This window comes from Pristis pectinata, chromosome 7 (genome assembly GCF_009764475.1).
Source record: "Pristis pectinata isolate sPriPec2 chromosome 7, sPriPec2.1.pri, whole genome shotgun sequence".
NCBI classification, from domain to species: domain Eukaryota; kingdom Metazoa; phylum Chordata; class Chondrichthyes; order Rhinopristiformes; family Pristidae; genus Pristis; species Pristis pectinata.
This window is the reverse complement of record NC_067411.1, coordinates 59581647-59594854: the sequence shown is the minus strand read 5'-3', so window position 1 is coordinate 59594854 and position 13208 is coordinate 59581647. Positions and strand designations below refer to the sequence as shown.

Sequence of the window (13208 nt, the reverse complement as noted above, 5' to 3'; positions counted from 1 at the left end):
CAAATATAACACCTTCAGTCCTGTATTCAACACCCTTCTTCTCCAATTTGTCTCCATGTTGCCTGAAGTTAAATTCTTATCCCTTTCTAAACTTTGTCTTATTCTGTATTCTGGAGACTTCAGTAACCTCTCCTGCACTCTCCTTCCCTTTTACTTTATCCATACTTTTCCAATTTGTTGAACCCCCCCCCCCCAACTATTAGTTTAAAGCCCTAGTTATGTGATTCACCAGGACCCTGGTCCCAGCATGGTTCAGGTGGAGCCCATCTCATTGGAACAGCCCCCTCCTTCCCCAATAATGGTGCCAATGTCCCATGAATTCAAACCTACTTCTCCCACACCAATCTTTGAGCCACGCATTTAACTCCGATCTTATTTTACCCTGTGCCAGTTTGTATGTGGCTCAGGTTCGTCAAGCACAAAGCCATGCTGATGACTCCTAATCAGACTCTGTCTATCCTAATCAGAGTCCCTCAGAATTTTCTCCAGTAACCTCCCCACTGCTGATATCAGGCTGACTGACCTGTAGTTCCCCGGTTTGTCTTTGCTACCCTTCTTAAACAATGGAACAACATTAGCCACCTTCCAGTCGTCAAGAAGTTCACCAGTGGTCCACGATGAAGCAAATATCTCTGCAAGGGCCTCCACAATTTCTCCTCTAGCTTCCCACAAAGTCCAAGGGTGCACTTGGTCAGGCCCTGGGGATTTATCCACCTTAATGTGCTGTCAGGCTGCATCTCCCTCCTCCCTGGTAATACGAATTTCCTCCAAAAGATCTCCACTTGTTTCCCTTATCTCTTTAGCAACCACGATTTTCTCCGCAGCAAACACAGGTGAAATATTCATTAAAAATCCCACCCATCCCCTGCTAATCTCTAAGGGGACCTACTCTCTCCCTAGCCACCCTTTTACTCTTAATGAAGCTATAGGTTCTACTGTTTCAAATACACATGCACCCTTCATTTAATGAGGAGACTGATACTGTGTATAGTACTCCAGAAATGGTCTCACCAATGTCAAACATAACCTCAAATGTAACATTGAAACATAATTTAATTTTCAATTTCTCCTAGTAGTAAGTAATAACATTCTGTTAGTTTCCTAATCACTTGCAGTATCTACTGATTAGCCTTCTGTGAACTGTCTACTAGGGCACTCAGATCCCTTTATCTCTTAAACCTCTGCATTCCCTCACCACTTAGGTGATGATTTTTATTCTTCCACCCAAAATGAACAATTTCACATTTTTCCAAAAGTATGCTCCATTTGCCAGATTTGTCAAGTCAACTTGCCTATATCCCTTTAGTAACTGCTTTATCTCCTGTTTACAACTTACTTTCCTATCCATCTTTGAGTCATCAGCAAATTTAGCAACTGTACCTTTTTTTTAAATCCAAATCATTTATATAAATTGTAAAGAAGTTGTGGGTTCAGCATCAATGCCAACCAGTAAAAGACCCATTTGTGCCTCCTCTCAATTTCCTGTCAATCTTCTATTCATTGCTAATATGTTACTCTTACACTGTAAACTTTTGTTTTCTACAATAGCTGTTGATTTGAAATCTTATCAAATGCCTTCTGGAAATCTTACTGTATCAACTAGTTCCCCTTCATTTATCAAATGTTCATTCTTCAGAAAATTCCAATAAATTGGTGAAACACACTTTCCCAGATTTTCCCATTGCAGATGTTGAGCTAACTCTCCTGTAGTTCCCTGCTTTCTGTTCCCCTCTCATTTTAATTAAAGGATGTCACAAACCAGCAACAAAAGAAACACACTGAGCATGATTCAGTGTTAAAAACTATTTTATTAATCACTACTTATGATAATACGTAAAATAAAAGTAAAAATGTTAGTATGTTAGAATTCAAGAATGTTAAACCTCGAACGTTAACCCCAAAACTAAACTCTTCGTGTGTGTGTGTGTGTGTGTGACACAGTCCAAAACTCCCAGTTCCGGAATGGTTCTTAAAGTTCAGTTCCGCAAGCCATAAGGTGAAACATGAGCAAGGGCTTCTTCAACAACCACCGTTGTCTGAAGATAAGATGTAGAGGTAGAAAAACATAGAGAGAGTACATACGAAATCCAAATGTTCCAGGATGGAACCCAAACGACACTCCAGTGTTTACTCGGTAGTGACTTCCTCACCCCGAAAAGCATCCGAACCGTGGTCGTCCACATACAAATACCTGTTTCCTTCTACAGGTCAGCAACAAAGTGAACTCCACCGGATTACTTCCAACTTCCATACATGGATTTCAGTGGCAAACACAGTTATTGTTTCTCATCCATCGATAGAGAAAACAAGCAGGCTGGTGTCTCTCTCCCTTCTCTCTCTCTCTCCTTCTTCTTCTTCTTACTTCTTCAACAACGTCATTACGTCCTTTATCTTCTATTGACGTAAGCACGCCCCACACACACATACACACACACTCTCTATCTTAAAGGGACTTTCACTGAGTCCGTAACAAGGAGTTTAATGGAACCTTCCCCTAATCTAAGGAATTTTATCTCAGTAGCCTTTTTTTAAGATGTGGGATGAAGTCCTTCAGGACTTGTCAACCCACAGTTTGTTCAGTACCACCTCTCTGGTAATTGTAATTTTCGTGTGTTTCTTCCTGCCTTCTAATTCCTGGTTTAAAGATATTTCTGTATGTTACTCGTATCCTCTATCTTGAAGGCTGACTTGTTGATTGCACATCAATAAATTGGCTGACCTAGTACCCTAACTTTGGTTCCAAGTACCTTCCTCCTTTTATTCTGTCTGGGTAGCCTATAACCCAATGGCATGAACATGGACTTCTCCAATTTCAGGTAAATTGCTCGCCCTCTTCTCTCGCTTCCTGTTCCACCCAGTTCCTCCTACACCCACCCGATCACCCTGTTTCTTTCCCCTTCTTTCTCATCTTCCACCCACTCCATCTGCCCATCACCCACACCCTCTTCCCACTGGGTACCCTCTCCCTACTGTTCCCATCTGCCTATCCCACCTCTGTTATTTGGATCCATGCTCCATCTTCCTCTCCTATCAGATTCCATCATCTGCTGCCCTTTGTCACTTCCACCTATCACCTCTCAATCTGTCGTTGTTTCCACTCTTTCCTCCTCCGTCTGCCTATCACCCCTCCTCATTTGGATCCACCTACTGTTTGCCACCTCTTTCTCCATCCCTTCCCTTATCTCTTTATACTGACTATCTCCCCACCATTCTTCAGTCCTGATGAAGGGTCTCGACCCGAACCGTTGCCTTTCCATTTCCCTCCATAGATGCTGCCCTGACTGCATCCCTCCAGCATTTTGTCTGTTGCTTGGGAATGAATTCAAAATTGGGCACCTATTGTGATATTTACTTGCACTCTGCCCCCTTCCCAAAATTCTGGAGGCCAAGGTGCAAAAGCACTTTGAGGAGAGCATAAGAGAGTTCAGGCAGACATGGAGAAACAATGTGATGCCCGTGGTTGATATAAGATTTGTGTAGACTTGTCTTAAAAGTGTGAGGTATGTGTGAACTGTTTCCTGGAGATGACACTGAAATATGTTTTGTGTGTTGGTTCTCGGATTCCTTGCTCAAATATAAGCACCAATGATGGATGTTACAGAGGTTCTACAACCATTGTTAAATCTGGTTACTGCCAACTGACAAAGAATTTGTCCACTTTTATTTTTTGTTTTCCTTTCCCAAATCCAAGTGCATTGAAGGACAATGTTATTATTGACTAAGCAACTTACTTGCAATAAGCTAGGGCTTTTTCCAGGTTTAGGTTCAATGTTTAAAACATTTCCAAGAAATGTGTTTGGATTATTGCATATAGCTGAGCAGTCTATGCTCATGCTATTGCATACCTGCTTAGTACAAAATTATTGTTCAGGGCAGTCTACCTTCTACCATAAGAAAGCAGTCTACATTTAGCATTCACCAGCAAGGTAAGCTAGAGTCAACCTGAATGAAGGCCTTAGAAATGCTGACTTTTTTTAAAAAATGAGAGTGCAATCTATTAGTGTTGGCTGGAAGTAATTTTAAGAATATATATAAAAGGATGCTGCCAATTTTGTTTTCCCTCCAGATCATTTCACAGGGAGATGTGGCATTGTTCATTCTTTTAATAAGGTGCTTAAGTTATTAAGTTTCACTGTTTATATTTTAATTTCTTGGATAGTAACTGTTCAACTTTCAATATACATTCCTAATAGAAATTATTGATATTTATTTTATCGGTGCAGCAAATCTATCTATAATTGTGGTGTTTATATATTTTTAAACTATTTTGTCAGAAGTTAGAGTTTGCTCTTTCTTCCTGAAATTTTCGGAATTAAAGTACGGTTTCCTCCTCGTATTAGCAGAGTACAGTTGAAAATTGCATGGTGATGAGTATTTTAATTATATAATTTTGCTAGCATTCTTTAACTCTTTCGATAGACAAAAGTGGGAGCTCTACTAATTTCCAGAAAGGCTTTCAAAGTCATGCTTTTTGTTCAGATTAAGTACTGGCTTGGGTGGTGTTGGACAAAAAACTGGCCTTTCCCATATTGTTTTGAATTATGATGATATATTTTCTCATGCCTCTAAGCTCTCCTAGGATTATTCAAAATACCTTAATGTATCTCAGTGGAAGTGTCTCAAAAGCATTCGAGCTAATTTTAGATTTGCAAATTTGATGCAGAATTTTCCCCTCTAACACTGTAGTCTTTTGTACATGGGGCCAAGGCTTATATTTGACATTTACTCTATCTGCTTGTAGGAAACGCCAAAAACATCATGTCCCAATGCTACAATGCTGGACTGCCGAACAACCGCATGTACAGGAAGAGGTGAGAAATCTAGTTGAAAACTCATACATTTCCTTTCAAAATGGGCATGAGGTTTTGTGTATGTTTTTGTTGAGCTGTTATTCAATGTTGATCTGTCTGAGGAAAGGTCTTCCTGTTGAATGGGCTTTGACAAATACTTGTTCCCATCTTACTGCACCAATTTTAGGATCCATGATATCATTTGAACTTTTTTTTCACTGGATAAGAATTAACATGCTGGCTTTAATTTGAATTACGTGAGTGAATCTAAAGTCAGATGTTACATTTGGAGGTCTGGTGCAAAAGCTAATAGAGTAAAAAGCATACTGCAAGGAACTTGGCTCTGTTGGTATGATATTGCTTAATATGGTTTGGGCTGTGCCTTTATTCACAACCAACAGACTGCAATCTTTTTAAAACTTTCATTGTTAAGCAATGCTAACAATTCTTCTGCTCCTTATCTTTTAAAAATGCCCATTTCTCCAAAGCTGCTAAAGATTTCTGCTTTTTATTTGTTCTGTCCTGAGTGGAGGCATATGGACAGGTGGACTTGAGACCCTCCACAAAGGAAAAAGGAAATGGTAATGAGAAACAAGGCAAGATCCAGAGGGTCGAGGAAAAGAGGGGATTTAGAACATGATTATATATAGGTCAAAGTTTTTGATAATACTAAAAATGTGCTGCAGCTTGACAGCACAGTCATGCTTGGATTATGAAGACCCAATGATCTGTTGCCGTATGTTTGGCAGATGATGTAGTACACCATAGTTTAGGAGGCTAGAGGTTCAAGTCATAGCTCCCTGTGTAATGAGCCTTCAGTCCCAGCATGAATTTAAGTGGAGGAGCCAATTGGAAGCCTGGTACTTCTTAGCAAGTGAAATCTGAGTTTAAGTAATTACTCCATGCCACACTTCTCAATCACAAACATAGAAAAAAAACTGACAAATTACATTGGGGTGATCAAATGACCTGGAAAAGCTTTGGGAAGGGGACATTGTGGATTCTTTTCTTCCTATCCAGCAACAAGACAGATGGAGATCTTGTATTCATTCTAAAGTGCAAGACAATTCATGCAATTATCCCAATGAAGTGAGAAAAATGGCACTTGGATTAGAAAAACTGAAAGCAGTAACAATTCAACACTGATGTCTTGGAAGTGACCAGAAATAACTTCATAATTTATTTTGTATGGGCATTGCTTTGGGTATTTACATAAAGTTATTTGAAATGAGATTTTTCAAATAATTGCATACTACTTGTATGTGTTCCTTTTCACAGGTTACTACTCTACAGTATATGAGTGTTATCTGTTTAGGAGTGCATTAAGTGGTTTTGGAAATATTGATTAATGTTGTCTGTACAATTTAGTTGATAGCAGTATTCTTTAAGTTGGTTTTCTAAAATTAATTATGTATCAGAACTCTGGTTGCATGACATGTAAACAACAATTTCTAAAGTCCAGAATGTAACCCTCCCCTTAACAGACATTCTAAGTTCCCATATTATTCTGTATTTTCTTTCATTAAATCTTATTCAAGCTTTTTAATGTTTAGTCAAGTTTTGGAAATGATAACTACTTCTTCAACAAATTAGTAATCAGGTTTTCTGTGCTATTACTTTGGTAAGGGACATTGCATCATATGATCAAATAACATCAATGGCCACTTGCTGCCTTCTGTACACTGCACATCAAATGATGCTGCTGCTGCTGCATCTTAATCTGCACATTCACATTCACCATCTTTCCTTCTCCTCACTGGCTACCATTGATTTCTGGTACCACAAAACTGTTAAGGCCCCATCCTAATGGATAAATAGAGTCAGAGAGTCGTACTACACAGAAATGGGTCCTTTGGCCCATCCCATCCATGCCGAACCTTTTGCCCATCTAGACTAATTTTGCCCTACTTGACTTTCTTTTCATCTTGCCCGGTGCCTTTTTTTTACCTACTGCAACTTTATAATTTGAATAGTTTGGTTGTAGTGTCTTTTTCAGCATTGATTTGAGGTTTTGCTATAGCATTTATTAGTAAAATAAAGTTTAGATCAAAATGAAGTAATTCTTGCTCATACTACATTTCTGATTAAGCATTGAAGAATATTTTCTTTTTCTGCAGTATTTGGACTGTCTATGGGCACAAATTCAGAAGTTGAAAAAGGATCGTTGGCAGGAGAAACATATCTTGAGACCATATTTGGCTTTTGATAGCGTACTCTGTGAAGCCTTGCAGCACAATCTGCCGCCTTTTACTCCACCACCTCATACAAAGGACTCTATCTACCCTGTGCCACATGTCATTTTCAGAATGTTTGACTACACAGATGCCCCTGAGGTATGCAGTAGCTTATTTTTTGCACAGTTGTTGGTCAACCAGTATATGAACTGCAATTAGGATCATTTGCTGAATAGCAGCAGACTCTTATGCTGACTGTACTTCTGTGCAGTGCCTAGAACATTCTTCAGCATTAAAATCGTGATACAAATGCAAGTTGTTGGATATGAAAATGCTGGGGTAAACACAGAATATTAATGAGTTCAAATATTCAATGCATGATCAACTACTAAAAAAATTGAGTAGAATAACTGAATATTTGTGCCCAGATTTTGCAATAGTAATGATGGCAAAACTACTTGCCTTTTGCCATTGTTACTCAGTGATATTCATAGTGACTTTGTGATTTCCTTGCTTGCAAATGTACTTCAGTCTGGAAATCCTGAAGTTGCTGTTAGTGATTCAAACATACTTGATGGGCTGTTCTGTTGCAGCCTTCACGTTTGAGAGAATTTAACCAATGTATGAAATACTTCCCCTGAAAAATACTCTGAAGTCTTATGTTTTATTGTATGAGATTTAAGAGTTTTTAATGGCATATTATGCCACAATTATTTCTTAACAAGCTATTGGGTCCTAAACAATTATGTAAATGTGTTATCATTCCCTTAAATATTTCAAAATATGATTGATTTTAAAAAATGTGGTATTTCAGATGCTACCTTAATCACATGTTACATATTTCTTACATTAGAACATTGACTACACTTCAAACGTACTTCATTGGCTGTAAAGCGATTTGGGACGTTATGAAAGAGACATGAAAGATGCTATATAAATGCAAGTCTTTCTTTCTTTTATGTGTATGTTCCAATTTTTTATTTAGCAATCTGTATAATGTTTAAAAAGTTAATTAAAAATTGTGCTTTATTTTATGCTGTCTTTGAGAAATCTTTAATGTGATTGGCTGCTTAGCTAGCTTAATAATGCCACAGTTGCTGGATTTCAGGGGTTCCTTTGAATTAATGCTTAACAGCAACGGGTAGCTGAATTTTTAGGGCAGCTTTCTTCAAGTTCAGCATAAGCGCCATTGTTTCGCTGCTGACTGCAAATTCTGGGCCTTTGTTCATGTATGTGCATCAGTTATATAATTTGTGTAATATATGATTTTTAATAGTTTTAATGGTGATCATTGTACAGACATTTTAATAGTTAAATCATTTGTTAATTTTTGAAAGCTAACAGGCTGGCACCTTTAGAATCAAACATGGGCCATTTGAACATCAGACATCTTTAACATAAGTAATAAATAAAGCAAAACACTCTGCCGTAATAATTCCTGGGAGAATGTAGAGATGGAAATGGGTTCTCTGCCTTGAGTTCTATGAGATGTGCTACTAAAGTATTGGTTTGCACATATTAAGGACCACAACAATTTTTGACACTTGTTACCAATCCACCAGCAGAAACGGTCATTATCTATCTTTTTTCTCCCTCACACTCACTTGCCCCTCATTAGTTCACAACACATTTTAGGGATATTGCTTTATCTTCATAAAATATAATCTCCTTTGGAAAAGTGTTTTCCTCTGTGAACAGAACTAGTACAGTAGATATGCCTGGGCACAATCACAGTGGAAGGGAAATGTAAGAAGTTGGAGCAAAGGAAGTTGTGGGCATTGTCTTGATTGCAGTTTCACAATTTCAGGGTACATTTGTACCATTTTCTATTTAATACGAGGGGAACAATCTGTTTTTAATATTTTTTATTGTGTTATGACAGCTAATTCAGGGTAATACTTCTCCCATTGCCTCCTCAATCCCTTATTTGTTTTGGTACAGTTTTATGGAACTCTGAGTTTGGCTTGGTGGTCAAATTTACTCTGTGATCTAGTGCCTAACAACAGACCTCGCTTCATTCTATATCTGTAATAAACTGCCTGATCTGAATAGGGTCTTTGGTTCAGGAGTGAAATCAGCAAGTCTTTCTACTAATTATTTGCTAGCTCCAACTTCCAGTGGCCCAAAACCCAAAGGCCTCACCTGACATTTGCCTTCCAGGCTTCTGTGAAGAATTACTAACAGGCTAACATATAGGAGGGAAGCAAAATGGTGCAATATGTTTTGAACAGAGGAATGAAAACTTCTTAGCAGTATTCACACCCGGAGACTCAGTCTAAATGTAAATGGTGTGTCAGCAAGAGTGTTTTTTAAGTGCTTTTGTTCATTCATTTTTATGAATGCCCTACAACAACAACTTGCATTTATATCATGCTTTTAATGTAGTAAAATGTCACATGGGTACTTCACAGAATTGTACTTGGGGAAAACTAGACAGAACCAAAGACATAAGAAGGGCAACTAAAAGCTTGGTCATAGAGAGGTGGGCTTAGAGGGGAGAGAAGTAGAGAGAAAAAATTCCGGAGATTCAGCCATAGAAAGAATCATACAGCATGTAAAAAAAATGACAGCCATTTGGTGGCTTTAAGTATGTAGGAGTTGTGCAGGAGTCCAGAATAGGAGGAATGGGAAGTTCTTGGAGGGTTATAGGCTGAGAGAAGGTGGTCAAGTAGTACAGGAGGAGTGAGGCAGATAAAGAACTTAAATAAGTATGAAAACTTTAAACTGGGACATCGGTGAAATGGGAGTTGATGTAGGTTAGTGAGCATATGAGATGATGTGCACATTAGGATGTGGGCAGTGGTATTATGTGACAGCTGCTGTAGAATTGTTGGTCAGGATATTTTATCAAAGCAGGAATTTGCTAGTTATTATTTTATCATTGCCTAGATTGGATACTGTTTCTCAATTTATCTATTGTTACTCAAAGTATGCATAGTTAACATGCTCCTTTACTGGGTGTATTTTGAGATCCTGAGCATAAGTTGTCTGACTGCTAATGATGTGCTCTTCCTGGCCTTCACCCACTTAAACTTGTTCTTTAAGTTATTCTTTTACCTCCTTCTCCCTCTTTTTGTTTGTTAAACTAATATTGGATTGAAATATCATTATTTTCTAATCAGTTCAGTTATTTGGATTGTTTCCATTATTGAAACATATTTGTTTTGAAACCTTTGTCGATAGTTAATATCTGGCAACCTTAAAGTAGTTTAATCTAGGAGATGTTCAGATCTTGGACTGCAGTTTTGTTGGACTTCAGTTGCCTTGGTTAGTTATTGTTTCAAGCATGATATTTTGATTTATGTTCAGTTGTCTTTATTTCATTTGGTTGCCTGGATACTGTGAAAATTATCTAAATTAAAAAATACCAGTTTAAAAAAAAATCACATTCATATTGTAATCTCTTGCTTTAGGGTCCAGTCATGCCTGGCAGCCACTCTGTTGAAAGATTTGTAATTGAGGAGAATCTCCGTTGTATTATCAAATCTCATTGGAGGGAAAGAAAAACATGGTAATGTCTGGACTTTTTAATTCCTGCAATAATAATTTCTTATTGTTGAGGAGAGTGTGAGTGTGTGTTTGTGTATATGTGTTTGTGTGTGTATACAGTAAACTCCATTAATCTAACATACACAGGAGTTTGGTGCTGGGACTGGCAGTTTTGCCAGTCATTCTAACAGGCTAACATATAGGAGGGAATGACATTTGGATGTCATTCTAATTAAGACTTCAACACAATTGTAATTCACTTTTTCTAGATGTTACACTGTAGTATAATACATTTTCCAGCAAACCCTGTGAATTTCAAGGGAGCGTGGGAAAGCGACCATGGTGAGTTTCAGTGGAGCCTGATGCTGAACCATTTGGATTTCCAAATAATGGGTTAACAGATCATTGGAGTTTTACTGTATTTTAATGCGTATGCGCAAAATACTACAAAATTAAAGAAAAGTTCAAATGTATTGGTGCAGTCAGCAATAAACAGAGCACCAATTAATTTAATTATTGGTGATGGTGTTCATTTATTGTAAGTCCATTCTTCAGTGTCTAATGATTAATCTTGAAAGTACAGACTAGATTTAACAAGACAGATTTGAACTTTGCACAAGAATATCAACTATTTTCTGGGTCATGTTTGAATTTGTATTTCTGTAGTCTAATTTGCTTTGCCTGTTTTTTTTTCTTCACTGACAGTGCTGCACAGCTGCTTAGCTATCCAGGAAAGAACAAGATTCCTCTGAATTACCATATAGTAGAGGTATGTGCCTTTCATAATGGAACTTGGTAACTTGCATTTTATTCACCAAAAATTTTGTTTATCTAATGAAGAAACTGAAGAAAAGATAGGTCAGGTTATAAAATTCTCCAGACATTGGTACATAGTATAGTTTATAAAACCTTGGACTGTGGAAGTTTCTTTTTAAATTAAGGTATTAATATAAATTTCCTTTAAAAAAGGACAGTGGAAGTGAATGCTTATTTAGACGGAAGGAAAGCAAGCAATGGTTTCCTGGGACTGCAATGAAAACGCTACATTTTCTGATGTAGTTTGAAGTTCAGGACAATTATACAGAGCATTATTTTGTTATTGACATAAAACTAGGAAGTATCATTTAATAATGAAGGTGATTGTAGTAAACCTGAGAGCATAGACTGATGACGTAGGCAGATGTGTTGGCTTTAAAATTTGATGCAGACCAGTGTGAGGGGATACATTTTGATTAAAAAAAAAGGACAAGGTGAAGCAATATAAATTACAAAATTTCAATTTGATTTTTGGGAATAGAGACACTGACAGTACAAATCGAGAAGGTCTTCAACAAAACATGTATGTGATCATTGGTTTAATGAAAGAATAATGTTAAGGAAGCCATTATGTTATAGGATGTTTGTTAGTAATCTGGAGTATTATTAAACTCTGGCCTCCAAACTTTAGGAACAGTATTAAGGTTTTGGAGAGGATGCAGAAGAAATTTATTGGAATGGTACTACGAGTTCAATTATGCACAGTAATTAAGTGCTCTCTTGGGAGTAGAAAAGGTTAAGAGGCAAGTTAACGTTCAGATTCATAGAAGGTTATGATCGGAATCTTATCACAAAGCAAAAAATTCAGTGGTCTTTACAAGTATAAGGTAATTGGCAAGAGATCCAGAGATGAAATCAAGATTTTATTTACTTCATCCATTATCTTAAATGTTCATTTGCTTCACTACCAGTGCAACTAGACTGGTATCTACTGACTCCAAAATCCATTGCAATTACTCGTCCAGTTTACTCCATCAGTACCTTCCAAACCCTTGACTTTTCTTAGGCAGTCCCTCTGGATTGAGGATGACTTGTTTCTACTTGATTTTGTGGATTCTGAGGCGACTGTCTGAGGTGAGGCCTATGTGGGAACCACAGAGTCTTCTGCAATAGAGCAGGAGGTGCCTGATGGAGTGGGCAGGTGGGTAGTTTGTGTGGAGGGGAGTTTATCATGATTTCTACCACCTCTAAGAAGGACAAGGGTAGCACCTGCATGGAAATACCACTCAAGTTATCCTGCAAGTCACACACTATCCAACGTGCAGAGAAATATATTGCCGTTCCCTTTTTCGTTACTTGGTCTTAATGTTGTAACATCCTACTCAATAATAATGTGGGAACAACATCACCAAATAACTGTAGTGGTTCAAGAAAGTGGCTTGCAACATCCGCCTCAAAGACAAGTACAGATGAGCAATGAATGTTACATGAATAAAAAGTCATAAGCTGCTGAAATGCTATGCATCCTCTAGCCTTCAATAAAATGGAAAAAGGAATGTAAGAAAAGTGATGCTTTGAGGGAGAACGACAATAAAAATAATTTCAAACTGTATGGTTCAAGTTGACTGTGAATGTGAAATTGACATTTTGACACGCAGTTTTTTCTGACATTTCAGCACTTGTTTTAGCTGAATTTGGAGTTTTTAGGATACCCAATAGAGTGTTGTCATTGTGGTTCTACAAACATTTTAATGCACTTGTATTTTTGTTTGCTTCCAGTAAACTATAAGGAGAAGTGTTTTATAATAATGCTACTAATTGTTTCATAGGTTGTCTTTGGAGAACTTTTTCGGTTGCCCCTACCTCCTCATATTGAAGTCATGTATACAACATTGTTGATTGAACTCTGCAAACTACAGCCTGGCTCTTTGCCACAAGTTGTATCCTTTTAGAAATATTAGTTAAGGTCATCTCCATGCTAAAAAGTCAGGAGAAAGCA

General features: G+C 37.6%; 1 protein-coding gene across 3 annotated transcripts in view; it reads left to right on the top strand.

Moving 5' to 3' along the window:
* Positions 1-13208, top strand: part of LOC127572496 (nuclear cap-binding protein subunit 1) — a 51981-nt gene that overhangs the window by 12238 nt on the left and 26535 nt on the right. Inside the window, exons 7-11 of one of the 3 annotated variants that reach the window (XM_052019843.1) lie at positions 4742-4811; positions 6908-7123; positions 10378-10475; positions 11159-11222; positions 13039-13149. In XM_052019843.1, the coding sequence (XP_051875803.1) occupies positions 4742-4811; positions 6908-7123; positions 10378-10475; positions 11159-11222; positions 13039-13149 (559 nt within the window). Of the gene's footprint in view, positions 1-4741; positions 4812-6907; positions 7124-7817; positions 7927-10377; positions 10476-11158; positions 11223-13038; positions 13150-13208 lie in introns of those variants that run through there. The other 2 variants (XM_052019845.1, XM_052019844.1) reach the window with 2 other exon arrangements.